At 41.7% G+C, this 27703-nt stretch overlaps 1 protein-coding gene across 7 annotated transcripts in view; it reads left to right on the forward strand.

The window, feature by feature from the left end:
• Positions 1 to 27703, forward strand: part of ANKRD17 (ankyrin repeat domain 17) — a 128964-nt gene that overhangs the window by 41960 nt on the left and 59301 nt on the right. For all 7 annotated transcript variants that reach the window (XM_039542732.1, XM_039542729.1, XM_039542733.1 and 4 more), the window contains exons 2-7: positions 12168 to 12321; positions 14255 to 14411; positions 19443 to 19590; positions 20101 to 20248; positions 23772 to 24005; positions 26713 to 26807. In XM_039542732.1, coding sequence (XP_039398666.1) covers positions 12168 to 12321; positions 14255 to 14411; positions 19443 to 19590; positions 20101 to 20248; positions 23772 to 24005; positions 26713 to 26807 — 936 coding nt within the window. The remainder of the gene's footprint in view (positions 1 to 12167; positions 12322 to 14254; positions 14412 to 19442; positions 19591 to 20100; positions 20249 to 23771; positions 24006 to 26712; positions 26808 to 27703) is intronic.

A 27703-nucleotide genomic window follows, 5' to 3' on the forward strand; every position in this document is an offset into this window, starting at 1 on the left:
TGATTGTACATGAATACATTTCATCTGTATGAAGTCTGTGCTACTAATGAATAACTGCAAAATTAGGCTTTTAAAATAAATTGGAATCCTTGACTAGATACAATAATATAAAATACCAGGGTTTTTTGTTTTTTTTTACAATTATACTCTCTGTAAAATTGGAGACCTGCAACATCTGGTAAGAAGTTCTTGACAGGGACTTCCAGAGTAGATCTGTTCAGTGTACTGACAAGTTTTTGTAACTTGCCAGTCCTGCACACTCAACCTAAAAGCTGGAGGTTAAAGTTCATTATCTCCTATTCATACATCATCCCCAATGAATTGTGGAGGTTAGATTCTGCTTTTGTTTATACCTGTGCAACTCCGTAGTCTTCTGCCGATGCTTTCAGTCCTGTGCAACTCTGGGCATAATTAGCAATAAGCTAGGAAGGAACTTGCAGGTGTCATACTAACATTGGTTTCAGCTTGGGTATCCCCTCTCTTGCCCACACATATAAACAGGTCTACCCTTTACCTGCTGTTCCATGTCCTGCTTCCCCTTAAAGATGATCCTGCAGTTGTGTTTCATGAGTCCTATAAATCTTCTCTGGCCAACTGTAGAGTGCAGGCTGTGAATAACTTATGATCTTTAAAGGGAAATCAGGGACTAATAATAAGTGTACACTGTTGGATGCTTTTCTTTCCGACAGAAAGGTTCTAGAAACATTTTTGTTCTGAAAGTTTACATTATTTTTTACATAAATTCCCAGTGTCTGGAGGAGAAGGGGAATGGCCATGAGCTTTGTGGTTCAGAGGCCAGCTTCACTGTTTCACTAGGTGAGTTACTTAGCTAGTGTTTATCATAGTTAGTAACTTGCAATTTTGTTTCTAGATACAGCATAAATACCATTTGTGGTCTTTTCTCAATTACAGATTGACAAGTAACTTCTTCATACTGGAACTTTAAGAGAAGTTAAAACTTTAAGACAAATGAAAAATTCTTAATTTTTGCTAAGAAATGTGAATCATTGCAGTGTTCAACAATTTTGACATTACTTTGGAAAAACAAGCAATGTCTTTAGCAGCCTTTCTGAAAGGACACTGCTGTATTGCTTCCATTATTTGTTTCTAAATTGAAATGGCATATTCTTAAGGCCCTTTGTTTTCAGTTTTTATTTTATTTAATTTTTTTCAGGAATATTATCAGTGTGTTACTGTAAAACAGGTGAAAATTGATGCCAAAACTATTAATTTTTGTGTGTAAATATCGGGGTTTATTTTGGTAGATGGAAGGACTAGGGAAGTATTCAGTAGATAAATGCTTTGATGAATGGAATTCAGTGGGGTTTGCTGCAGAACTAAAACAGAACTCAAAACACAATGCCGCCACCTCTGAGTTTAAGAAAACAATACATTTCTAATCCCCAAATAAAACTTTTCATTTGAATAAATGGTTTACTGTTGTAAATATTTATAGGCTAAGAGTTCTAAGTCTACATTTAATAATTGGGCGACACCATTTGCAGAGCATACACTCCACTTCATCTTTTTCTCCTGTTTTTGTTTTTTTAAAACTTTCGAATACTTCCTTATGTTCTGAAACGTATTCTGATACAGATTTTCATTTTCTTCCCATTTTAGTGTGTCAGAGCTTTAAACTGTTATCTGCTAACAGCTTGCAATGTGCATGTGGTGGGTGTCAGATTCATCAGTTTGTTCAGATGTGCACACACTTCAGAGCTTGTTTGCATGCCTGTTTGTTGTGTGTATCTTTAGACCAGCGTTTCTCAAATGCAACCACCGTGGCCGCATGCGGCCACCAAGGGCTTTTTTTGTGGCCACAGCCTCCTGGGCTATGATTTGGGGGGAGGGAGCAAAGCAGAAGCCCTTCCTTCTCCCTCTTGCTCCTGGATGCACGTCTTGGTGTTGATTGCTGGGGCTGCCAGCAGGGGTTGGGCCTGCCCCCCTCTGGAGACACCTGGGGCACAACGCTGGAGGAGCAGGCAGCCAGTGAGTTCCCCATCTTCGCATGGGGCTCAGACTTCGGGCTTCAGCCCTGGGGTGGTGAGGTGGCAGGCTCTGGGCGCGGGGCTTCAGGCTCCCGTCATGCAGCTTGTGTCTCTGTCCCACTGCTGCCTCTTCTCTCCCCCCCCCCCCCCCCCTTCCTGGGTTTAATTTGTCCCCAGGCTTGGCAGGGCTGAGTAAATCTGCTGTGAATAGTGATACTTGTATGTTTGTTAATACCACTTTTCACAACAGACTCAGTAGGTAGCAATAAATAAATTACAGTGATTTGGATGTGTATATGTGCATATTTATTTGTTTTTCCTAAAACTAATTATGTATTTTAGGAAGTAGTGTGAGAGCGGCATCAGCAAGAGTTGATGGCTGCACTCTGAGGCCATCAAATAAGTTGTCCTGAGAACCCCTGTTTTATACTAATACATAGCCTTATTTCAACAGGTAGCTTTGCATATACACACAGAGTAATGTATTATCATCATACATATAGCTTATGCGATGTATTATGTTTTCCTAATGAAACAAGTTTTTTTTAATATCTTTGAATGATAGAAAAGTAGGGTGAAAATCGGCGAGGAAAAAATACTTCTTGTAAAACACAGGATTTGTTTGGATAAAAAGAGTTTTAAACTGAAAACGAAGGGGTGTACATATTCTCCAGGTACATATTGTAAAAAGTAAAGCATGAGTAAGTTAACTAGGCTTCATTTGATCTCTCAAGCTACTTGCATTTGTCAAAGAGAGAACGATATCCAAAGTCCATAGACTGATCACCTTTTAATTCCCGCTAAGAGAGCTGTTTGCAACACTTTAAACAATTGCCACTAATTAAACAAACTGTCCCTTTTAGGCCAAAAATTCCTGTGCGGTCACCTCAAGGAAAATACAGTAAATTTCATATTCTTTTTAAAGTCTTTAATTCAGCACTGTCTTGGTAGGTAGGTGTGGAAATACCTTTTACAACTGGTTTTAAGATTTTAAAATATAAATAAGGATTTTAAAAAATATGAATGAGTCTGTGTGTAACTATTAGACAGATGGTAGTCTTCTGTTATCTGCCACTTTTCTCATAGTAAGCACTGCTTGAAGCATAGCTGGAAATTTGCACAGTATTAGTTTGTGTTGCACACATCAATACTAGCGATGTGCAGGTAAGAAATTGCTTTGGTTTCTAAATTACAACATTTTGCTGATGTACTATAAGAATGAGCACTTTTTCTTTCCCATTCCCCAGCTTTCAGATTGCATAACAAAATTTTGTAATACAAAGCAGAAATCTTGCTACCTCCAGTGAAATGGAGTCAGTACCCTGCTGATGATTGTCTGCTTAAAAGCTGTACCATAACAACCAACTGACTAGTCTCGAAAGAATAGATATAAGGATTTGTGCTAGCAAAACCAATCACTGAGACGTGAAGACGTATGCAAATGACTGAGAATCTAGTTTGAGAAAACATTTTTCAGTTCTCTGCTTTATATAAAAATGACTTGTTTTTGTTTTCTTTACGCCTACTGTTTGCCATTATAATTGTACTCCTGTGATGGAGAACTTTGCAAGACTGATGCATAAAGTGGTTCCATGGCTGCTCTGTGGATTGATGAGCAGAGCTATTTATGGAAACTGTTCTGATTATATAGATGTTACAGAAGTTATTTATAATAGGCTTCTGTGGATTTGGACGGTGGGGCTATATAATAGCAATGTCTGATAGTTGTGTTACTGTCATTGTTAACTTTAGAAATTATTCCTCAGTAAAGTGTGATAAATTAACTGATCTCAGGAATTTTTGTTTTTGTCACCCAAACTTTGTTGTGGAACTGTCATTGTGCATGACCCTGTGTGGTGGCAAAATGTAAAAACATTGCTCACTGAGTATATTAAACAAAATTAAAATATAACCATATGTTAATTTACAGCACCCAAAATTATGATAGGTGCTCAAAGTACAAAAAAGATTTGGTCCCTGCCTTAAGAACTCTTATCTAATTTCAGATATAATGCAGTAAGAGTAGGAAGGAGGATGGGAGACATTGTCTGATCATTCATTTACTCATCGAAAGCACATGCACAGTGTAGTTACACTTCTTTAAATTTATGACACAAGTATAGTACTGCCAAGTATAAAGGCTGATTAGGAGCTACTAGCGTGTTTTTTCCATGCTGAATGGTCTGTAGTTTTGGACAGCAGGTATGATCTAACTTCAGGGTATCCGTAATTTCAGATTCAGTGGGGTAGTATTATCTAATTTAATTTCTAGATGCCAGCTTAGCTGGTTTTGCAACCATTTGGGGCTTTGATTTTGGGAGCAATACTATTATTTCATCTGTAAAAACAACATTGTTTCCATAACAGTCATTCATTCCTCTTAATGATGGCGTTCTGGAACCAGCTAGAACAGTCTGGTGTACCCCTGCTACTGGTGCCCCTTTTCCTGTGGGGGCAGAAAAATGCTATTTTGTCTCAGCCATGGGGGTGAATTTTCTTTTTTCTCATAATGCTTCCAATTCTTTGGATATCCAGGCTGCCTTGGAGAGATCTACAAGAACACCTAGATCTACTCCAGTCAATAAAGAGGTTAAAAACTCTATTTATTGGGAAGGAAGCTCTTCTAGTCTTCAGTTCAGAGAAGCCAATTACCAAGCCCCGATGGCCAAGTATAATCACCTGAACTATTCTACATTCATGGACTTTGTTGACAAGCTTCCGCAAGAGGATAGAGACCAATTTCAGGCTCTCATTGAGGAAAGCAAGTTGGTTGCCAGGACCACTCTTCAATCAGCAGTGGATGCAGCAGATATATCTTGTAGGACAAGGGCTACTGCCATTGTAATGTACCTTAAATCTTGGCTTCATGCTTCAAGGTTTCCCGGGGTGGTCTGTAACACTGTGGAGGACCTGCCCATCGATGAAACTCTCATGCTTAACCAGAAGACAGATGAGCCTTTACATACTTTAAAGGACTTGAGGTTCACTCTCTCTGATCCCTGGTGATATGTGCACTTGTCCCGAAGAGAAAGTTCTACATGATGTCATACAAGCCAAGACTGATGGCTCAACAGTTTTACTACCCCTGACCTTGTGAGCCACCCATAAAAGGCAACAGGTTCATTTTCCCTGCACCTTCTGCAGAAACATCATTGTCCCAATCCCAGTCTCCATTGAAATGCTATTTTTGATGGGAGTTGGAGAATGCAAACCAATGATGCTAACACTTACGGATTCCCACATACCCTTTGGAGGTCATCTAACACTCTTCCCACACTAGGAATGCAAAAACAGACAAGTGGGTTCTAAATATCCATTCTGGCTATGCGATCGAATTTCCCTCCCTGCCCCCACCAAGCCCCCTCCAGAATTTTCGGGGCCAGTCTCACAAAAAGATTCTCAAACGAGAAGTAGAATCCTCCTTGCAGCGAGGAGTAATAGAATGGGTACCTCTTCATCACCAAGAAAAGGGGTTTTTACTCGCCTTACTTACTGGCATCCAGAAAGAAGGGTGGAGGGAGGCCAGCCTCAATCTCTGCTGTCTCAACTGCTTTATTCGCAAGCAGAAATGTTGCATGGTTACTGGCATTTTATAATCCAATCCCTAGAAAAGGGTTTGTGGTTTACAGCTCTCAGTATGAAGGACGTGTGAATGTCCAAGTGAAAATACCACACACTCGGATGATTTCTCAGATTCAAAGTTGTGCCCCGACCATTTTCAATACAAAGTACTCCTGTTCAGCCTTGTTACCCCCAGGTTCTTTACCAAGGTCTCTTTGGTAGTAGCAACCCATAGCAGATGTCTTGGCTTCACCTTTTTCCCCTGTCATGACTACTTGCTTCTCATTGCCAAGCCATGTCAAGATGCCTACAAATCAGCTTTGTCAGTGCTCCAACTCGTGACTTCCCTAGGAAAGGGAAATTTGGAAAAGTCTGCCCTCCTTCCAGCACAGACTTTAGATTTCATCAGCGTGTCCCTAAATTCAGTCACAGTGAGAGCTTATCTGCTGAGGGACAGATTCCAAATAATGAACGGCCTCATAGATCAGGTCATGAGCTACCTTCAAACACCAGTCAGAATTCCTTTCTCTCAGGGGATGTAAGGAGTCATGTATTTATGTCATGCCATTGGCCAGACTCCATATGTGTTGCTTGCAAGCGTGGCTTCAAATAGTGTTCTCACCAAGCAGACAGTCCATGCATACCATATTAACTGTGCCCACACCAAGGTAACCTCCTCTCTACGGTTAATGGAGAGATCCCCGTCGGATGTGCATGAGCGAGCCACTCCTTTTCCCCTCACCAGACCGGATGATTATTACGGAAGCATCCCTTTTAGGCTGGGAGGCTCCCTCAGACAACTGCTCCGCGCAGGGCACTTTAAATGTCCCAAGATCAGGATGCATATCAACATTTTGGGATAGTGGGCAGCCTGGAAAGCTTAGAGAGGTTTTCTCTAATTCATTAAATGTCACTGTGTCCTCCTCATATTGTGTAATATGACGACCATATTTTAAGTCAACAAGCAAGGAGGAACAATATCTATTCTTCTGTGCACAGAAGCAGTCACCTTATGGAATTGGTGCACCAGCAATCAAATGACCCTGTTGGCTGTTTACCTTCCTGGGGATCAGAATATGCTGATGGACTCCCTCAGCAGACACTTTGTTATTGAGCACAACTGAGAGTTATGTGATAGTACTTTTGCTATGTGGGGAACTCTCAAAAGGGGCCTGAGTGCCTCTCAGATGAACAGAAAGTGCAACATATACTGCTCCAGAGGAGCCCTAGATCTTCGCTCTCAGGTCTAGACCGCACGCCTGAACGTGAAAGCGCACAGTGAGAGGTGGTCACCTTGGGTGCCTCACAATGCTTTGCTGTTGTGGCTTCCAAGCTGGGCCACTCACAACCAGCCTGCAGGTTACACCCTGAGTGTCTGTGTTCTAGACAGCCCTGGTTCAGCAGTTATGACCCCCAGCAGCCTGTCTACAGCCCCACAGCCCCTCTCTTGTTTCCACCAGCCTTGGTTACTACTTGCAGGGGGAACCCAGCCCACTCTCAGTCCTGAATTTTCCCAAAACCGTGTGTTCTGCAATGTCCAGCCCTCTCCTGGACAATTCAGAGAGACATGACTCATTTGCTCCTTTTAAGGAGACAAACACAGTTTACCACAGTAAGTGGAGCTGACATTCACATTAGCATGAACACAAGACTGTTGGTTTAGATTAATAGTAAAACGAGTTGAACTTGTTTAAAATCCTATCTTCTTTTGTTGTTCAAGTATAAGAGAGTTTAGAAGGGTTACAAGCAAATAAAAGTGAACATACACATCTAAAAGTCTAAAGTTTAATTTAGCAAGTTTTGGTTCAAGGCTTCCAGCGAGATAGTCACTAAGGGTCTGTCTTCACTAGCAACATTAAAGCACTGCCATGGTGGTGCTTGAACGTGGCTGTGTAGTTGCGGCACCAGCGCTGGGAGAGAGCTCTCCCAGTGCTGTAAAAAACCCACCCCCATGAGGGGAGTAGCTACCAGCGCTGGTGCACTGTCTACACTGCCACTTTACAGTGCTGAAACTTGAAGCACTCGGGGGTGTTTTTTCACACCCCTAAGTGGTAAAGTGGCAAGGTATACAAGGCCTAACTCTCTCCTTGGTCTTGATCTTTCCATATGGTTCTTGTGCCTTTTGTCGTCTTAGATGAAGGAAAACTTGCCTGTCTCTGCAAGGTTCTCTGCCTCTTTCTTTTATAATCCATTGAATCTTTGAAGTGGGAGCATACCTGTCAAAGTAAAGTTTATTCAAACATTGAGGAAGGTGACATCGAATTTGAAGAAGGAGGCTCCATGCTCCTTCCCCCTCCCCACCATTTGAGTTTGCTGAAATGCAAATTGTTCTGTTCCCTGCCATTTCCACTCTCTGTCATGATGATCCGGCTTACTATTTATATGTAAATGAGGTAAACACATATTCCTTTGTTTAGGATAGACATGTTTAACAACTTGTGCCTGGACAGGACTGTTTGTTTTGAGCACGTGCCAATAACATCATATAGGGGGAATTTATGACTTTGCATATAATGTTGCTACATATATTTCACCATGATATTATTGACCAGCAAGTTATTAGTTTTCGAGTGATACCTCACAATGCGTATTTTATAGAAAGATTACTACAGTAGTGTTTAGGGAGTGAACACAAGGGTGCTTTGGGTCACAGTGACGCTCTCCTTTTTCCATGGTCGTATCTGAACTATGCCTTCCCGCTCCTACCTGAGGTCTTACAGAAAATTCATCAAGACAAGGCACGAGACTTCCTCATTGCCCCCAACAGGCCCAGACAACATTGGTTCCCATGTCATCTTGGTTGCCAGTCAACATTCGGTCCTTTTCCAATTTCCTGACCCAGGGGAAAGGTAGAATTAAGCATCCCAAGCACTCCATCAGAGGGCTTGGGTTTTGGATGGGTGTCAAATCTACAACATCCTTGTTTTGAAGCTCTCTGAAGTCTGCAAAGCTTTCTTACTAATGCAGAAAAGATTCCACAAGAAAATTCTAGGCAGCCAAGTGGAAGTGTTTCTCTATCTGGACACAACAGAAGCTTACATCCACAGAGGCTGTGGCTATTGCCTTATTCTGGACTATCTTCTTTCCCTCGAAACAACAGCAAGTCTTCCCATCAACTCTTTATGGATCCACCTGGCATCAATCTGTCCATGGTAACTTAATTCTCGCTCGCTCACTGATTACCAGATTCTGTAAGAGTCAAATCAGAACCTTTCCACCAGTAAGGAAGTCTACTCCTCAATGGGATTTAAACTTAGTTCTTCTGGAGCTCACTAAGCCTCTCATCAAACCACTAACTACATGTTCCATGTGTCTCCTATCTGTGCAGGTTGCATTCCTGATCACAGTGATTTCAGCAGGAGAGTCGGTGAGCTTGGAGCACTGATGATGGACCCTCCTTATGTTGTTTTATATAGAAACAAAGTTTTGTATTTACATCCAAAGTTCACCCCAGAGTAGTTTTAGAGTTTCACCTGAACCAGTCAATTCTCTTACCTGTGTTCCCCCTCCATCCGCAAAAGCACTTGCATCCGAAAAGGAGAGGAGACTTCATTCCCTCTATGCAACGAGCCCTGTCCTTTTACCTGCAAAGAACAAAAGCAATCAGAAAATCTCCCAATTTATTGCTATAGCTGAAAGTGTGTGAGGTCAAGCTGTTTCCTCTCATAGGATCACGATCTTACTCTTACTGAATCTTACTCTTCTGTAAGCGGTCTAATTTTCCTCCCCATCCTGGGGTGAGAGCTCATTCTACAAGTGCACAAGTGGTGTCAATGGCATCACTTCAAGAAATACGTTTTCTTGACATTTGCAGAGCACCTATGTGGAGTTCCATCCACACATTTATGAGACATTCTTTAGTTCAAGCCAGTTATCCCCCATTCTGTATTTAGTCATTTGATTTTTCTTCCCTAAGCACCCAACATTTGTCTATGCTGAATTTCATTTTGTTGTCTCTCGCTCAGTTCTCCCAATTTATCAAGATCCCTCTGACTTTTTGGAGGATACAGCTAAGTATTTGCAAACCCTCTCCTGCCCAAGCTTTGTGTCATCTGTGCACATTTGATCAGCATGTTCTCTATTTCTACATCCAGGTCATTTAATAAAGATGCTACATAACACATCCCAATTCAATTGTTTACAGTAAAAGAGTTAAAGTAGCTCTTGGGCCACACACCATTGGGTAAAGGGCATTCATTCTTTTAGACCAGGAAGTACAGCAGTGGAGGAGTTGTTGGGAAGTAGAACTGAGGACCAGGCCGGGGGAACCTCACTTCCTGAAAACAAATAGGAAGCTAACAGAAATTTATACACGTTTTATAATGATTTATAACAGAGCAATAGATCTATGTGAATTTTTTTGTGCAAGATATGTCACTTTCCTTGGAGTATTTGGCCTTTATATTTTGTAAAGAAAATTAAAGGTAATGGAAACCTGCAACCATGTGAGGGTATAACACAAGTTGTTAATAAATTGGAGTTTAATTGAGTTTATGCCATAACTACTTGTAACTTGTCTGTTAGAGCTGACTCCATTATTTTGTTTAAAGAATCTGTGTAACCTGTCTTTAAAAAATGTCAATATTGGACTATTTCCAGCCTATTTGAGAGAAGCAGACAGAGGTTTTTTTTAAACCTTCAGACTATCCTCAATTTTTATGTGCTGGGCATAAAAATAGCTTTGATGAAATGATGATATTCTAAACTTAATCAGAAGGGAGGGAGGGAGGAATAGGCATCTAATGTCAAACTTTTAAATTTCAGAACATTTAAAACTTCAAAGCTTTTCTACCCAAATAGCTCTTTCCTCTGCAAAATGTAACTGAGACACAGCATCCTGTTAGTCAGCATGGTATTTTTCACTCTTGTGTCAACAAATCAAAGTATAGTCCAGATGTTCCAGTGCAGTGGACGTTTTTGGTTTTTAGAGCTATGTTTCATTTGACTTTTGTAATCAGAAATCCATAACACATTCATTAAAGGCTGAAAATATAATGTGCATGGTCTGGACAGAGACTAAGATGATATTTGTACCCCATTTGTCTTGGGTAAATGTAGTAAGCAGTACCTATGAGAGAAATATGTATTTATATGCATCTTCATAGGAGTAAGCTTTAAGGTAACAACCTTTTTAGTTTCAGTTCTGCATTACATTCAGTTCAGTGAATTACTTTGATCAGCAGCCACAAAGATACATTTTTAGGGACCATAATTTTGTTCTGTGTTCTGAATAGTGTTCCTAGGCACTACAGTAGTTAGTTAGTATCTGTTTCAGTGATGTTTGTTTAAAAGGGCATACATCTATTTTACTACTCCTAAACTAGTCTCTGGGGCCCGCTTTTGTAAACATGATAAGTTAGTGCAAGTGCAAAACAGATTGTAGTGTCGCATCTTTCAGAATGCAGATATGTCCTGTGTAATGCATCTTATTAAAAAAAAATCCAATTGAGATCTATCCAAGCTATTTCCTAATATCATTAGAGTATTCATTGACCCTATAATCAAACAAGAGGGAAACAATGACTGAAAGTCAGAATAGTTTCTTTTAGTATATAAATTAACAGAACTCTTAAAGTAATTTTAGAGGAAAAGTGTGCTCACTTTGTACTTAAGTTTTTCCTCCATAATCTGTTAAAATGGTTGCCAGAATTACTGCTTTTAATTGGGGGGGGGGGAACAATTGAACTGGATTGATTAGTGAAAATTAGCTGTTTTAGTTCACAGTGTGTATTGAAAAGAGCAGAAATCTGGATACAAAATATTTATTTTGAATATTCAGCGGTGTTATTCAATTATGTTAGATTTACATTATAAGGGCTACCATTGCGGTCAAAAGAGGTAGACATCTCCGGTCTGTTTTTTTTCCTCCCCAGAGGTTTTGAACACCTATGCTTCTCATAGAAGGAAGTGCTCAGTACCTCTGAAAACCAGACCACTTTTAAAAGTCATATTCTATTCTGTGTAACCGCAAAATCTGGAGAAGACCTTGAATTTGTGGGTTTTTGTTAATGTTAGTTTTTGTTTTAATATCTCCATATTCTTATCTGGATATTAATCTTATTCCATTAATTTGTTGCACTGTATAGCATACAGAACATTTATGTCTTTAAATATATAGCTTTCAGATATCTCAGAAATATACAGTAACTTCTGTGGGAATTCATGACTAATACTAGTGGTAGTTCTGAGGAGGTAAAATCTAATCTAAAATGTTACTTGATGTTTTTACGTCCATGTAAATTTCTCCAGCATTTATACTTTGGTTCACAACTTTTAATGCTAATTAAGACTTAAGCCTAAAACAATTGAATGTAAAGTGGCATCTACTGGTTACCAATTGCAGAGCAATGTTTAGAGTTTTTAATTTATGAAATATATTGTGTAGAATTTTGAGAAGTGTTCAGGATTGGCCTAATTTTCCTTCCATGGAAGGAAAACTCCTAGTAACCTCAGAGGGAACAGAATTATGCCAACACAAGTGCTTCTGAAACTCTTATTTATTAAGAGAAAATCACTGCGCCTTTTAATTAAAAAAAAAATGCGTGCATGGACTTTAAAATTACAGAGTTACGGATTGGAGTTTTGTTAAGGCTAATGTGTTCTTTTTTTTCTTTCCAGGTGGAGTCATTCATTTTGGATCAGGATGATTTGGAAAATCCAATGTTGGAGACTGCTTCCAAATTGCTTTTGTCTAGTACTGCTGATGGTGCTGACTTGAGGACAGTAGACCCAGAAACCCAAGCTAGATTAGAAGCATTACTTGAAGCTGCAGGTAAGTACTCACGTCTCTTAAGGGCTCAGTCCTGCAACCTTTATTCCTGAGACCATAATGGGGCAGCTTGCATAAGTACTAATCCTCAGGTGTAAGTGTGGCAGTCTTGGGGCCTAATGCAGTGTGAACTTTCAGTGGTGTGAAAATTATTTTGCAGGGGGGATGGGCCTAATTAAAATACATACCTTTCCAAAAGCATGGAAAAAATGTCTTGATATCATTCTCTGACTCCAGAACTCCACCTTATTTTATTTGTAATAGCATATGAATATGATATTAGTAAAGCTCAATTAATTTCCCCACCTCCCATTTCTTAATTATTCCCAACGTGAAAGGCCACACTTCAGACTGAGAGTGAGTGAAAGTACTCTGTCTGAACTAGAGAGCTTGCATTTTAGTTTTGTTTCTGTAGTTGCCTTGGTTAAGACTCCTCCTTTCTAGGTCCTCAACTATATCTTCTAAAGGATGGGCTACCCTCTTAGCTGTCACTGTGAAGTAAGTAGAAATCAGTGCCCACCATTTATCAGCCTCTTGTTTTCTGCAAGGTAGCTCTCCTGTAGTAGAGTAGCCTCCAGTTCAGTTTTTCCTTATTTTTATTTATATTTGAGTTCCTTACAAAAATTACATTGCAAACTTTAATAAACAGAATAGTCATCCCCAAAAGCTTAACGTATCTACTTGCAAAGTTGGTGTTAAGCTTAACCTCTTAATGGTGTTGATTCATTGTGCCATCAGGATCCAGGCAGTGGGTCCCCACTGGTGGAAAATCTCCCTAGAACAGTGAGGCACATATATTTGTCAGCAACTTCCTCTCCTCTGGGAAGATATAGAGCTGTTCAGTGCAGTTCAGAAAGTGAGTGGGGCTAGCCAGTCAGGGTGTGAAACTAGTGTTCCAGGGAGAAGTGCTGATGGAGCACAAATCCTGAGCAGCCTCCACCACAGGGCGCTATGCAGTTCTTAAAGAACTTGCAGAACTTAAAGCTTAAAGTTTCTCACTTCCTGAAACAAACATACTATTTTTAATAATTAGAACACGAATATTCATTTGGGGTGGTTTGGTCTCAGATCAGAGATGAAATTGTTCTTGAAAGCTGTGTAAAAACCTGTATAACTCTTTCTCTCCCAGAGGTGGGTCTGTGCAGCGCGGCTGCCAGCGCCGCGCGCTGCGCCGCCCGCCCCCTTCCCAGTCCCGTCTCTCCCGTCGCTCCTGGGAGGGCGGCATTTGGGGAGCTGGGAGGCTCTGAGCTCCGGCCCGTGCCTGCGCAGCATCCACGGAGCCGACCGACGCCGGGATGCGCGGCTCATGCGCGAGGAGCGGAGCCAAGAGCGGGACGAGCGGGACCGAGGACCGGCGGCATGACTGGCGCAGGGTCCCGCGCCCCCGGCCCCCTGGGCTGCAGCAGGCATGCCGCGGGAGCCCCACGGGGCCAATGCCGCTCTCCCAGGGATCGCACCGCTGCGCGCGCGGCCGCTGGTGCCTAGAGCCGCCCCTGCCCAGAGGTGGTACAAATGAAGAATGCCTGTTTTTATAAAAAAAAAAATGTTTAGGACACTAAAAAGAAGTTTTAGTTTTTAAAACTTGGAATGTACAAATTGCTAAATGAGGTCTTGTTTTGAAATGCAGTTGAAAAAAAAACATTTACCACATAGTTTTCAGTAACTTAAAATCACTCACTGGTCGGTGTTTTAAGGGACTTGTCACCTTTGTACTTTCAGTGTGAATGCAGCTATGTTACAGGTTTATTGTTCAAATTGTTTAAAGTCATTTTAAAAAACATAAGTGTCCAGTGTACCTGAAATTTTCCCGATGCAATCAGTATTGGAATGGTTTCTGTTAACATATTGTATGGACTGAATTTACACTTTCTTTGTTACTTTTGTTTTCCTTTTTCGGTGTGTGTATGTATCCACTTGTCATAAATTGGAATGAAAGGAATAGGCAAATTATCCACCGCTGACGGTAAAGCATTTGCAGATCCCGAGGTGCTTCGTAGACTGACTTCCTCGGTCAGCTGTGCGTTGGATGAAGCTGCTGCTGCACTTACCCGAATGAGAGCGGAAAGCACAGCAAATGCAGGGCAGACGGACAAGTAAATAGATCTTTTGCATTTTTTCCCCTGCCACTTAAAACACATTCTATATTGCTGTCCCCTTTCTTTTGCTATACGACAGTGACATAGTTGTTGAGATTGAACTGGCTTCAGAATGTCAATTCTGAACATATTCTTTGGACTTTTTATTTAATCCATTTGGCACTAAATGCTTTCCAGGTGGGAAATGCAAAATGCTTTTGCATGGGGTACTGGGAATATAGGGACATCAGTACTAAAAGGGTTAACGCATTCAAGGAAAATTTTTATTTCACTATCTTAGACATAATTTCAAATGTCAAACAAAATCTAGTTGGCTCAGAGCCTACTACAGTAGGGTGCTTTCCTCTTCAAATTTCTTCAGGAGATGACGACTCCTGAAACCAGTGGAAGAATTTTTTTTTTCTGTTGCCCACTTTATTTTTATTTGTTTTTTAAAAGAAAGTGGTTAATATAAATGGTGCTGAAGTAGTTTTAGGAAAATATCTAATTTGAGGGTTGGGGAAAAAATAAGATCAAGCCCTTCTATGGCAGGGCCGCCCAGAGGATTCCGGGGGCCCGGGGTCTTCGGCGGCGGGGGGCCCTTCCGTTCCGGGACCCGCTGAAGTGGCCCAAAGACCCGCGGCGGGAGCCCCCCGCCACCGAATTACCGCCAAAGCGGGACCCGCCGCCGAAGCGCAGCCCGGTCTTCGGTGGTAATTCGGTGGTGGTGGGGGGGTCCCCGCCGCGGGCCTGCGGGGCACTTCGGCGGCGGGTCCCGGAACAGAAGGCCCCGCGCCAAGACCGGGCTGCACTTCGACAGCGGTGGGTCCCGCTTCCCGCCCCCTTACCCGAGCGCGTCTCCGGCGGGGCCTGAGCTCCGTCCCGCTCAGAGCCGCGTGGTGAGGGGGCGGGGCTGGGAACTCAGCCCGGAGCTCGCAGGCCCGCCCCCTCCCTACGCCGCTCTGAGCGGGGCGGGGCTCAGGCCCCGGCCCCGTTGGAGCTCCCAGCCCCGCCCCCTCACCACGCGGCTCTGAGCGGGGCGGGGCTCAGGGGCTCGGCCGGAGACTCAGCGCTTGATGCGCTGAGGCTCCAGGAGAGGGGCGGAGGCGGGAGCTTCCGCTCTTCTCTTGGGGGCCCCTGCGGAGCCTGGGGCAAATTGCCCCCTTTGCCCCCCCCCTCTGGGCGGCCCTGTTCTATGGACTTCTTAAGTTAAGGCAGGAAGGGTGTGGTCCTATGGTTAGGGCAAAGGAGTGGGACTTGGGAAGTGACTTCAGATCTCAGCTCTGCCATACTTCTTGTAGAAGCTTGGACAGGTCCCTTAATCTGTCTCAGTTCCAAATCTTCTGCTTATTCGTTACACCCAGTCTCACACTTAGTCGTCTTTATTTAGAATACAAGCTCTTCAGGGTTGGGACTATGTCTTCTGGGGTGTTTGTACATCCTCTAGCATGATGCAGCCGTGGTGTTGGTTGGGGCTTCAAAGCACTACTGAAATACATATATAATGGCAAAAAACTCAGTAGTGCCTCAGTATGCCCCATTAACAAACATTACTCTTACTCTGCCAACCCCACAGGTACTGAAATGTACAAGCTCTTCACCTCCTTTTAGGAGCCATTCATTCTCACCCACAAGATTCTAACTAATACTATTAAAGGACAGAAGGGGAGTTGTCATCTTCCCTCTAGCCTCTTAGAGCAACGTCTCAATATGCACATAGACAAATTGGCCCTTGGTACTATAAGATTCCGGAGCTTCCAGGTCCTCACGTACACACACTCACACTAGGATATGTCTGCACTGCAGTTAAAAACCCGTGGCTGGCCCATGTCAGTTCACTCAGGCTCCTGGGATTTGGACTAAGAGGCTGTTTTATTGTGGTGTAGGTGCTCAGGCTGGGGTCCTATTTCTGTGACCCAGGACTCTGCCCTCCTGCGGGCTATGCTGTGAGCCAGAGTTAGCTGACACAGCCAGCCATGAGTGTCTAACTGCAGTGTAGACATGCCCTTAGCCAACTTCTTAGACTCTCACAGGTACAATTTAAGAACCATTTCACAGCCTTTTGCACCTCCCTTGTGATTACTCACCAGATATCTCAAACCTACACTTTCACTTATAGATTCATAGACTTAAGGTCAGAAGGAACCATTATGGTCATCTGGTCTGACCTCCTGCACAATGCAGGCCACAGAATCTCACCCACCCACTCCTGGAACAAACCCCTAACCTATGGCTGAGTTACTGAAGTCCTCAAATCGTGGTTTAAAGACCTCACTTAACCATCATTGAAGCATTAGTTCTCTCATATTCCATCTCACAGCTGACAAGAGCCTTAGTAATAAAAGCTGTATGCCCTGCTGCTGACGGAGCCTACACAATTCTGCATTGAAACGATGCATACTGGATCCTAAAGGTACACATGCAGCTCTTCCTTTTGCTCTTACACATTGAAAGGTGCAAAATACAGATTTCCTCATATCATAATCACAGCTCTGTAACACGCCTCAAAGTATTCCACTCTGTTCCTCATATCACAAACACACCTTGACGGAGCAGGCACAACTGCTGCCCTCAGCTGACACACTCACCACGCTGGAGTATATGCACATAGTTCCCATTGGGTACTGCCATCTCCAGAGGAATGGAGGGAAAGTGGGATGGGCAACCTTTGTAATGTTTTGTCCTTTTAATAGTGTGTGTTGGAATCCCGTGGGTGAGAATGGGTCCTAAAAGGAGGTGAAGCGCTTAGACATTTCAGCCACTGTGGGATAGGTAAAGTAACATTGTGTGTGTTAACGGGACATATTGAGCACAGCTGAAAGAGGGCAGAGTTAAGATTTCCTGGGCAACCTTAACTGTGCATTTGCTGTTGTTGTTTTTTTTTTTCAGAAGCTTGAGTTTTGCTCAACTCAGCATTCTGGAATGTGATGTTATATCACCAGGCAACCTGAACTCTGCATCAAAGTAGTCTTTTGCCATTGAATTTCCTGTTTTGGGGTGGGTTTGTTTTTTTTTTTAAAGGAAGAGAGATGTTGTTGGTAGGAGTTAGTAGTCATTTAGGCAGTTACACGTATCGTGTCCTGCAGTTTGCATACCGACCCAGCCCCTCCCCACAATCATCTGGGCCCCACCAGCCTTGTGTTGGCACACCCCTGCAGCCATGTCATTGATCCAATCATTGGGGTTCCCCTGTCCAGCCTGCCCCCAGCTTGTAGTGTGGGGGTCTGGGTACAATAGTGAATGCATCTAGCTGAAGTCTTCACTTCCTGATATACAGACATTTCTGTTGAAATTATTTCTTCCCCTCTTTTAACCCGACTCACGTGTTGTGCCTGGAATGAAGGACAACTATGTTACAATGCGGTGTTCCTGGTCACGTTTCTGAGGGTTGGGAGGTAGCAAGGCCAGCAAGAGAAATCACACAGCGTTTCTGTTCCAAAATATTGACAGTTGTGTTTGAGAGAGAAATCCTCTGACCCCTGTCCAATAGATACACCCCATCTCCAAGAAACAGTAAGGTGTCAGAACTAGTAATGTTTCCATGCCATACTGTATGCATTTGCCGGTCAGTCGTGTATCCTCCAATTTCCCGATTGAGGTGCTTTCAGTATTTACGTATAGCTTTCATAGTGTTGTAGTAGCGATTATTCAGATGCCCAACCAAATCAGAGAAAACTGTGTCAACACATGGACACACATCTCTGTGTTCCAGATCTGCTTTTATTGATTGTATTCGGTATGTCAGGAATAAAGCCTGCATAGTTTCTGCCTGAATGAATCATCACAGTGCTTGGTAGATGACAACCTCATCAGCACAGAGATCCTAGTTTTCCGTGATTAAAAAAAAATCCCCAAATTCTCCGATTAAAAAAACATAAAAATCTGCATTTTTCTGCAATTTAAAATGAAACGCTGAACTTTAGTTTCCCTAGCCACACTATACAGTGGGACCCTGTTTATCCAATCCAACTGGTACCAGAGCCAGGTTGGAGAAGCAAAAATTCACATAATCTGGAGAATGGGCAAAGAACTTCAGCCCCAGGAGGCTGAGGCTGAAACTCTCCAGATTATCTGAATTTTTGCTTATCCGATTTGGTCCCAATTAGATTGGATAAACGGGGTTTCACTGTAGTTAAAACATATGATTTTATTTTTTCACAAAATGTAAAAGCTAACGATTCTCTATAAAAATGCGTATTCTGTGTTTTTCCTTGGCAAATGGATTTCTAGGATCCCTGCTCATAAATTACCAGATAGACACTGCAGAGTAGGCAAAACATGATGCTAATGCAGGCCATCTCTTTCCACCCAAATCAGCCTTTTAGTCAGCAGTCCTCATATGGTGTACTGCTTCCTCTCCTGCAAATTTCTTCTTGCTTGCTTATCACCCAACCTTACTTCCCTTTTCCCCCCTTCACTCCCCCCCCTTCCCCAAAGTCCTATGTCAGGCTCCTTCTCACCTGATATAACAAGAACTTTGGTTAGACTGGCTGCTAGCTATTCTGCCATGGCCATATAAACCTCCCTTAAAATGAAAGCATTATAGCAGAGACAACTTGTAGCAAACAATGAAGTTATTAAATTTTTATTGCACAGAGGTATAAAGGTTCAGATTAGAAACATCAGTGGCAGGGTTCACTTGGGGCAATGGTCAGACCTATGACTGTACACTGCTCCTATTCCATCACCTAGACTTTTCCTTGTTTCTATTTATATATATATATGCTACATGATGGGCTTGAAAATGTTTGTACTGGATTCTGTTTTACCGGTACTTAAAGTGGCAGAAGCACTAACTGCTCATGAGAGTTCTGATTTTTAAAAGGACATGTTTATACTGTATTTCAACCTTCATTTTCGTTATGGTTTCCTGTGTTTTTTCCATCACGCTTTTCTAGTGTTTGTCTTGTATTGACTGCATCATGATGACAGGTCAGGTTTGTATTTGAAAAGAGCATAGTACTTCTACTCTACTCACACAGGTATTTCTTTACTGCTTAAAGTGCAGTTACAATTTCATTTTCTGATGATGTGATTTTACCTTACTAGCCGCAGTTTGGCAGAAGCTTGTTCAGAAGGAGATGTAAATGCTGTGCGAAAGTTGCTAATTGAAGGGAGAAGTGTGAACGAGCACACAGAAGAAGGGGAAAGTCTCCTTTGTTTAGCCTGCTCAGCTGGATACTATGAGCTTGCACAGGTTAGTTTCCAATGCTATCTTTTACACAGTATATAAAGTACCGTACTGGTGTATCTCTGTCTGGCCTTTGTGGTGTTATAGAGCCCAAGTAACATTTCAGTTACTTACATTTTCAACAGATGAAAGCTCTGCTTCATTAGAAAAAATTTGCATTGCTAACAGGCACTTTGTATATACAGACGCCCCCCGACTTACGCAATGGTTCCGTTCCGGAAAGCCCTGCGTAACTCGAACTTTGCGTAAGTTGGAAACGGATACCCGTATGTTACACAAAAATTTCCACAACTCAAAAATCCTATTTCTGGCTTATGGAACTTTTTTCCATAAGTGCAGATTTGCGTAAGTTGGGTCTTGCGTAACCTGGGGAGCATCTGTATAACATTCGAAATAAACTCTTACAAGACACAATGAGTTCACAAAACGAGATTGTATATAGAATTTAATTTTAAGCTCTGACAATTTGAGCATTTTGGCATCTTACAATAACGCTTATTGCCCGTTCTGCCAAAGGTTCTTCTGGCGATGCATGCTAACGTAGAAGACCGAGGTATTAAAGGAGACATAACACCTTTAATGGCTGCTGCTAATGGCGGACACGTCAAAATTGTGAAGTTGCTGCTAGCTCATGGTGCTGATGTCAATGCTCAGTCATCAACAGGTAATAAATGTGCCATGATGAAGAGTGAATGTCTGAGTTTTGTCACAGAAACTCTTACCTTTTTTGTGTCTTTGTGCATCTGATGTCCTTCTGGTGAGTGGGTTGTTTGTTCCCCCCTCCAGTGTGTTTGCCTGTTGCTTTCATATTTCTTTGAGAAATGAAAAATATTAATTGATTCCAGACATATGGTCAGTGTTGCTAGTCTGAATCAAACAGGAAGTTGAAGTTTACATTTGCCTTTTTTCACTTTTGCAATAACTGTTACTCCATCTTCATTTGCAAGTGGTGATAAAGTTCATTCCTGCCCAAACAGTAGACTATTGACCACAATGTGTACGTTACAAAAAATCCTGAGTGAAACCACACGTACCATGATTTTCAGGTGCCATGTGTCAGTTTCAGAGCAAGTGCACCTGCTTTTTCCTCCTCCATGGTCCACCAAGGACATCCACTTTAGGCTTATGGCTCCTAGCCATCACCTCACTTGGGCAGAAAGTCGCATCTCACTCTCTTCGGAGGTTTCAAGGCTGCATAGCTCCCTGCCTCAATGAGATATCCCCAGCAAGCCAGATTGCCTAAAAAGGCCAGCACTTGTGCTTTGCTTTCTCTGTTGCTCTGTCTCTGGACTATGACCCGAACATTGCCTGCAGTTATAAGTTACTACACAGCTCCTTCTAAGCAAACTCATTCATTCTTAAGTTAAAAGCATTACAGAGAAGACATTAAAACAATAAAAGAACCTACACAGAGATTAAAAAGCTTACCACAGGACACTCCCAATCCAACGTAGGGCTGTGATAGGCTTTAGTCCTTCAAAACCCACCACTGGGTTTTCCCTATGATTATAAATGCTTTTGTCTTAGATCCAGATCAGCAACTGGGCAAATCAGTCATTTCTTTAAACAGCCCAGGTCTTCGATCTTGGCCTCCTATGACTGGCAACCAGGAGACAATGACCTTCTTGTCTGAGTAACTTCAAAAGGCTGGGTATTTGCATACTTGGATTTAGGAATTTGCATTAACCTCTTCCTTGGGGGTTCCCCAGGAAATCCATTTACACTTATTGTCCCAAAAGTCCATACCTGTGTGACACATTTTCAATATACTCTATTGAACTCCCAGGTCTTACATCTGTCACTCTTCCCCCGCCCAGGTTACATACAATCTCAGTCTACAATAATACATAAACTTAATACAATAAGGTCTTTCAAGGATATTTTTGAGAAAATTGCTGTATCAGTCACATCTTGAAAATCTCCAAAGGGTTGTAAGTGGCAGAAATTTTGATAGTTTTCATGGGTTTGGGACCCATACCATGAGTTTTATGTGACTGCCTGGATCTTTAGAGCATTGCAGGAGCTATGGGTGAAATCCTGGCTCTTTTGAAGTTAATGATAGCTCTCCTTTTGACTTAAATAAGAGCAGGATTCACCCTATAATTGTAGACTCTGGACAGCTGCAGTTGTATGCCACTTGAGAGACTACAGCTGTATTATCATGAATTCAAATTAGATGATAGGTATTTACTGTATTAAGCAGATGACGAAATTGAAGTTCTATTTGGAGACATACCTTTGCTATACATTTAACTTACCAACTGTTTTTATTTTAATGTTTGGAGAGGCTTGGAAATCACTAGATATTTCTAATTGCATGAGCAATCGACTTAAAAAAAGTATAGGTGTAGTTCTTTGTGACTATTGATCCATTTGACATTCTATAATGTTCTTTTCCCTAAAGGTATGTAGATAATGTTAGGTGTTTGGAAACCCAAATCAGTGAATAGTTTCAAAAGTGAAATTTCCTTAGCAATGAAAGAAATTGAAGCAGAAATCTATGAAGACAATGACAAAGACTACATTATACTATTTTGAGCATAATTTGGATAGTTCATTATTGACTACTTATTTGCTTTGTTGCAAATGATTGCTTGCTTGAATTCTGGCAGAGATTAGCTGGACAAAGGGTGAATGTGAGAAGGTTTTTTTGCAGTTTCTTTTGCCAGATGATTTTATTTTGTGTATAATCTGTTTCAGTGCATAACTTCATAAATGGATTGTACAAGGGTTTGCCAGGGCTTGACCCCCTCCGGGCGGTGGGGAGCCACACCAGCTCCCTACACACAGTTGATATTCGGGGGAATTAGTCTGGCCACAGAGTCTTCCTCTGCAGCCCTTGCGGTACTGGAACAAACACCGTAAGCCCAGGCCCTGGGTCAGGGCGGGCAACAACAGTAGGCCCAAGCCTCCGCAGGCCTGGGAGAAGGGGAGACGGCCACCCACGAGTTGGGTGGCAGGGGGGACACAGGCCCTCCCACTCCACTGCAGAAGACCCGCTGCTGAGTCAGTGGGGATCCCGGCCGCAACGCACTGACTTGGGCTCCGGCAGTGTTGCAGCCAGACTAGGGTCGGCTGCTCCCGGGCTGCTTCCCAGCTCTCCCTCGGGTAGTACCTGGGTCAGGGTGTTGCCCTCTGAGGGGTCCTGCACCATGGGCTCCTCGGGGTAGTGGGCGAGCGGGGTTCTCCCAGTCGCGGGATAGATGGGAGGCGTCTAGCTTCTCCGGCGGCTGGGGCCTTACTGAGCTCTGAGGACGAGCCTTTATACTTCCAGAGGGGCAGGCTCAGAGCTCCCTAGCTGTGCCCACTCCGGCCTCCCGATAGGCTCTTCCCTCTCCAGGGCGGCGGGGAGCCACACCGCCTCACTACATGGATAAATGTTGTTTTTAATTCTGTATTTTAGAGAAACTACTTTTGGGTACCTGCAAGTGTCTCTGCCAGTCCTGCAGTAGAGTGTTAACTATTGAAGTCTTGGTTATGAATTGATTTACAAATATGTTGCTGTCAAGAAACTATTAATAAACATTAGAAGAGTAGGAAATTTTTTCGTTACCAAATAGTTGTCAGAAAGTAAAGTAGCATTATCACTCCCGTTTAAAAAAAAAAAAAAAACGGGCAGGGAGGAAATGTTCATGTTGATATTATCTGTGATTCATAAAAGAATGAGAACAAGTATATGTAATGAAAATATGCTGATTCCAGCTCTGGATACTAAAAATTAACTCTTTGGGAATAATTATTGAAATCATCTTATCTAAGGCAGTTCACTCCACTCCTTAATTGATCTAACATCTGCTTTCCTTTGTGCAGAGTAATATCACTAGACTGAAACTGAAAATAACACATTCTTCACACCGCCCATTAAATTACCAGTGTGGAGATGGGTCATGCCAGAAGTTGCAGATTCACATGGAGAAAAATGGGAGTGATTTCATTCCCTCCCCGCAGTCAGGGGGAAGTTCAGGGTTTTAATCTCTCAGCATTATTATACATGTGAAAAGTTGTTTTTAATTGTACTGTTTCTTGAGCCAGAACCTGAAAATGTTATAACCATTTTTTAAAATATCCGTGTTAATATTAAGTATTGAAATGGAGTCTGAGGGTAAGTGGGATGTAGAAACAATTCCTGTTGCCAAAACAAAATATCAATAACTTTTGGTTTTGTTTCTTCTCTCTTCTGGTACTAGGCAACACAGCACTTACATATGCCTGTGCTGGGGGCTATGTAGATGTTGTGAAGGTGCTGTTGGAATCAGGCGCTAGCATTGAGGACCACAATGAAAATGGTCACACTCCACTTATGGAAGCAGGAAGTGCTGGACACGTGGAAGTAGCCAGAGTGCTGTTAGAAAATGGAGCAGGAATCAATACACATTCCAATGAATTTAAGGAGAGTGCACTTACATTGGCTTGTTACAAAGGTGCAGTATCAGTATTAAAGCCTTTTACTTTTTTTTTTTTTGGTAGAAATTTTCCTAAAAAACCTTGCTTTCCTTAACAAGCTTTAGGATTCAAGCTAAAATTATTAATTAAATGGTGACAGATAGGTATAGATTTTGCAATTCATTAAGGACCAGCGTCTGATCCTTTAACCCTGATTTAGTACCTTCCATTAAAATCAATGGGCCCACTTATGGAGTGAGATGCTATTCAATGTAAGTGTATCGGAATCTGGTCCTAATTTTATCTCTTATTTATTTACATAAGGTTTTAAATCTTATTAGGCCAGTAAAATAACCAGTAAAAGTGCAAACTTTCATGAAGAAATGCTGTTAACTGAAAATCAGGGGAATGATTTATTTACTGCGCACTACCAAAAAAAAAAAAAAAGTATCTAGCTTCTGAAAATAAGCTGCTTGTGGAACATAATATGAAAAGCATTTCTACAAGTGCTTGAGGATTAAGCCCTTATTTGGAGAAAACGATATTGGGGAACCAAAATATTTTGTAATAGTTTATTATAATTGCTCTGCACCAAGTTCACTATTATAATTCAGTGAAACATGTAGAAAAGACCCTTAATACCTTTATATGTAGTGCTTTTAATCTGTAGATCCCAAGCGCTTTCCAAAGGTCAGTATTATTACCCCTATTTTATAGATGGGGAAACTAAGCCACAGAGTGGAAGTGACTTGTCCAGGCCAGTGGCACAGCCAGGAAGAGAACTCAGGTCTTCCGAGTCCTGTTCCAGTGCCTTATCCACTGGAGAACACTGCCTCCCTTTTAAGCAGCTGTCTCTATTAGATCACCCAAACCTATGGAATGCAAGTCTTGTTTACTTCTGTAAGAAGGCCACAGCTGTTAAATGAACTAATTGGTCCCTCAAATGGTTTTACTTAAGGCAGGTTTCACGGAAGTAGTTACGGTGGATCTGTGCTCTCTAGAGTCCGGTCTGTAGTCTACATACTTACGTGGCTACATCAGCATAGCAGCTGAGCACTGAGTTATTTGGCTGATGGTTAATTTTGTTCTAATATTCTTGATTAAATTTTTCTGATTGGTCCTGTTGCATTGTTCTGTTACCTTAGGTAATGGGATGTAGTTTTTGATGGTGTTTAGAAAAGAGTAAGTAGTAATGGAGAATTCTGAAAATGAATTATAACAGATCAATATGATTGGATTTTGAATCCTGATCTATGAGCTTTGGAAGCAGAGTAAAAAGCAAACAGCTCAAGTTGGTAGTTACACAGCTCCTCACTCTTTTGCATAGGAAAGAACTTGGAGTTCAAGGTGACTGTGTTCAAAGTGCTCCTTCAGTCTTGTATTCCTTTCTTTCTTGGAGGTTCTGAGCTTTTTTTGGCTTTCTAATTTGCTTCCAGATCTCATGTCTGAGGCTTGAAAACGTGTGTGTGACTCTGTTGTTACCACTATTTTTTATTGCTGTCTTGGCAGGATTCTTCCCCCCTCACCCCCCAGTTAACTACTAAAAAATTGAAAATGGATTGTGTCACAGGTACAGGCCCAGCTGTGCCTTTGGACCCCTCTCTGGTCTCTGAGTGAACCCTCTTCAGGCGTTAGCCTCTTGTTTCACCTCTCAATCCCTCAATGCTCCCACTCTTATAAAAGGCCCTGGGCTGCTGCTTATTGTATAGCAATTGTGATTTTCTTAGCAAGTCAGTCTGGGCTCAGCCCCTGCAAGTCTTCCCTTTGGGGTCACTGGTACATAGATTGACAAGACCGCTTTCTTAAAACAAAATATTGTTTAATCTTAAACAGTAGGAACACAGAAACATGAGAGAGAATTTTGAAAACTGTTTATACACATCTGTCACCCATGGGTTACCATCCCCTGGACATTTAGGAAGGCCCAACCATTTCAAACCCCCTCCAGAGGGCCTGTGTGTGCATCAGCCTGTTCCTTTCCCGCAGGCCCAAATAACTCTGTCCCTCCTTCTGGAGAATGAGTTAATTGGTAGTGTCCCTTTGAACTTTAGGCTCCCAGCCTTGCCAAAACAGCTGTGTACTTTGGCTGGAGCTGGAAAGTAGCCATCTGCTCAGATAATCTCAGGTATTTTCTCTTAATTTATTGACCTATTTACCAGGAGGTTATTCATTTAGAGACATTGTGCTGCCTTTCTGCTGGTTTCCTAGGACTCTGCTGTTAAACTAAATCCACCTATGCATACAATGAATTAATCCTGTACTGTCATACAATGGATATTTTCCATAAACTGGTCACATACAGTATTCATAAATAGATGGACAGCAGCCTTTCACAGAATGCTTGCAGTTAAATTTAGGATTAAACCAATTAGTCTAGTATTCTTTCTGGACAGTGTCTGAAGTCCCTATCAAGCGATATGAAATTTGGGCTATTAATTTACCATTCTTGTAGCATATCACATGGAATACTGCACTTGTACACTATTTTAGTGATTAGATAATGTGGGTTATGATGTTTACAGTAAAAGTCTGATTTTTACCCTTGCTAAAAATATGGGAGGTGGAAGTGGTGATTTCCAAAGTAATTTTCTTTATGATATTGTAACTGAGTCCTGTGTTGTTTAACTACATATGTTAAAACCTTTCTGCTGTGTTTCAGTCTATGAACACACACGCACAAAACGGAGGAATGTGACTTGTTGAACAGGTTTTGAGGTTTTTATTAATTATGTATTTTCAATTTAGGCCATTTAGAAATGGTGAGGTTTCTTCTGGAGGCAGGTGCAGACCAGGAGCATAAAACAGATGAAATGCACACTGCTTTAATGGAGGCTTGTATGGTAAGAAACAAATACATTGCTGTAGCATGGAAGCATAATTAGCATTTCTCCAGATCCACAAAACAACAATCCTCTTGTCTATTTGGTACACAATCTAATTTAAATTATATATGTCCATTCATTGTCCCTCGTTATTTTTCTCTCTCCCATACTCAACAGAGGGTAAAGAAAACATGGTTTAAGACAATACTTTTCTAAAGCAGAATGATCTAAATTAGCACTCATTTTATGCTTCACAATAGTCATATGTTGTACTGAGTGACACTTTTGTCTGCTGTGCTAGCACCTGTTGGCCATGTTCCAATAAAATATATTAGAATTCGGTTATTTCTGAGGCCTGCACAAAGAAGTCTTGAAATAAGTGAGTAGTATTTTACTACACTTGATTGACAGGCTCATATCTTAACTACAGTCACTCTGGCTTGAAAGAAGAGCTTTGAACTTAAAGATAACCTTCAAATCTTCTCACAGGAAACCCTAAACTGTAATAATATCAACTGAATGCTCCCAGTGGTCACATTAAAATGTGCATTTAACAGATAAGTTTAAAATATACATGTTCTTACATGTTAAACTTGTATGCTAAATGCTTATCTTTGCCTGGTTACTGAAGGCATTCAGCACATGCTACTACAGTTTAGAGAAGCTCGTTTAAAAAAATAAAACTTGCCATGTGTAGACTTTCCATTTTCCATGTGTTCCTCTTTTACAAAAAGTGTGGCTCTAGATCACATGATTCCATAGCCATTTAAAAATAATCTGTCATGACAGAGATAGTAGGTGAGATCTGAGGCGACTACAGCCCTTCAAAGTTAGTTTGGTTAAAAAAATAGATGAGATGTGGTTGATCATCCGTTTTACACTGTATTTTATTTTTGTCAACTTTTTTGGCAACA

Source organism: Mauremys reevesii, linkage group 5 (genome assembly GCF_016161935.1).
Source record: "Mauremys reevesii isolate NIE-2019 linkage group 5, ASM1616193v1, whole genome shotgun sequence".
NCBI lineage: Eukaryota > Metazoa > Chordata > Testudines > Geoemydidae > Mauremys > Mauremys reevesii.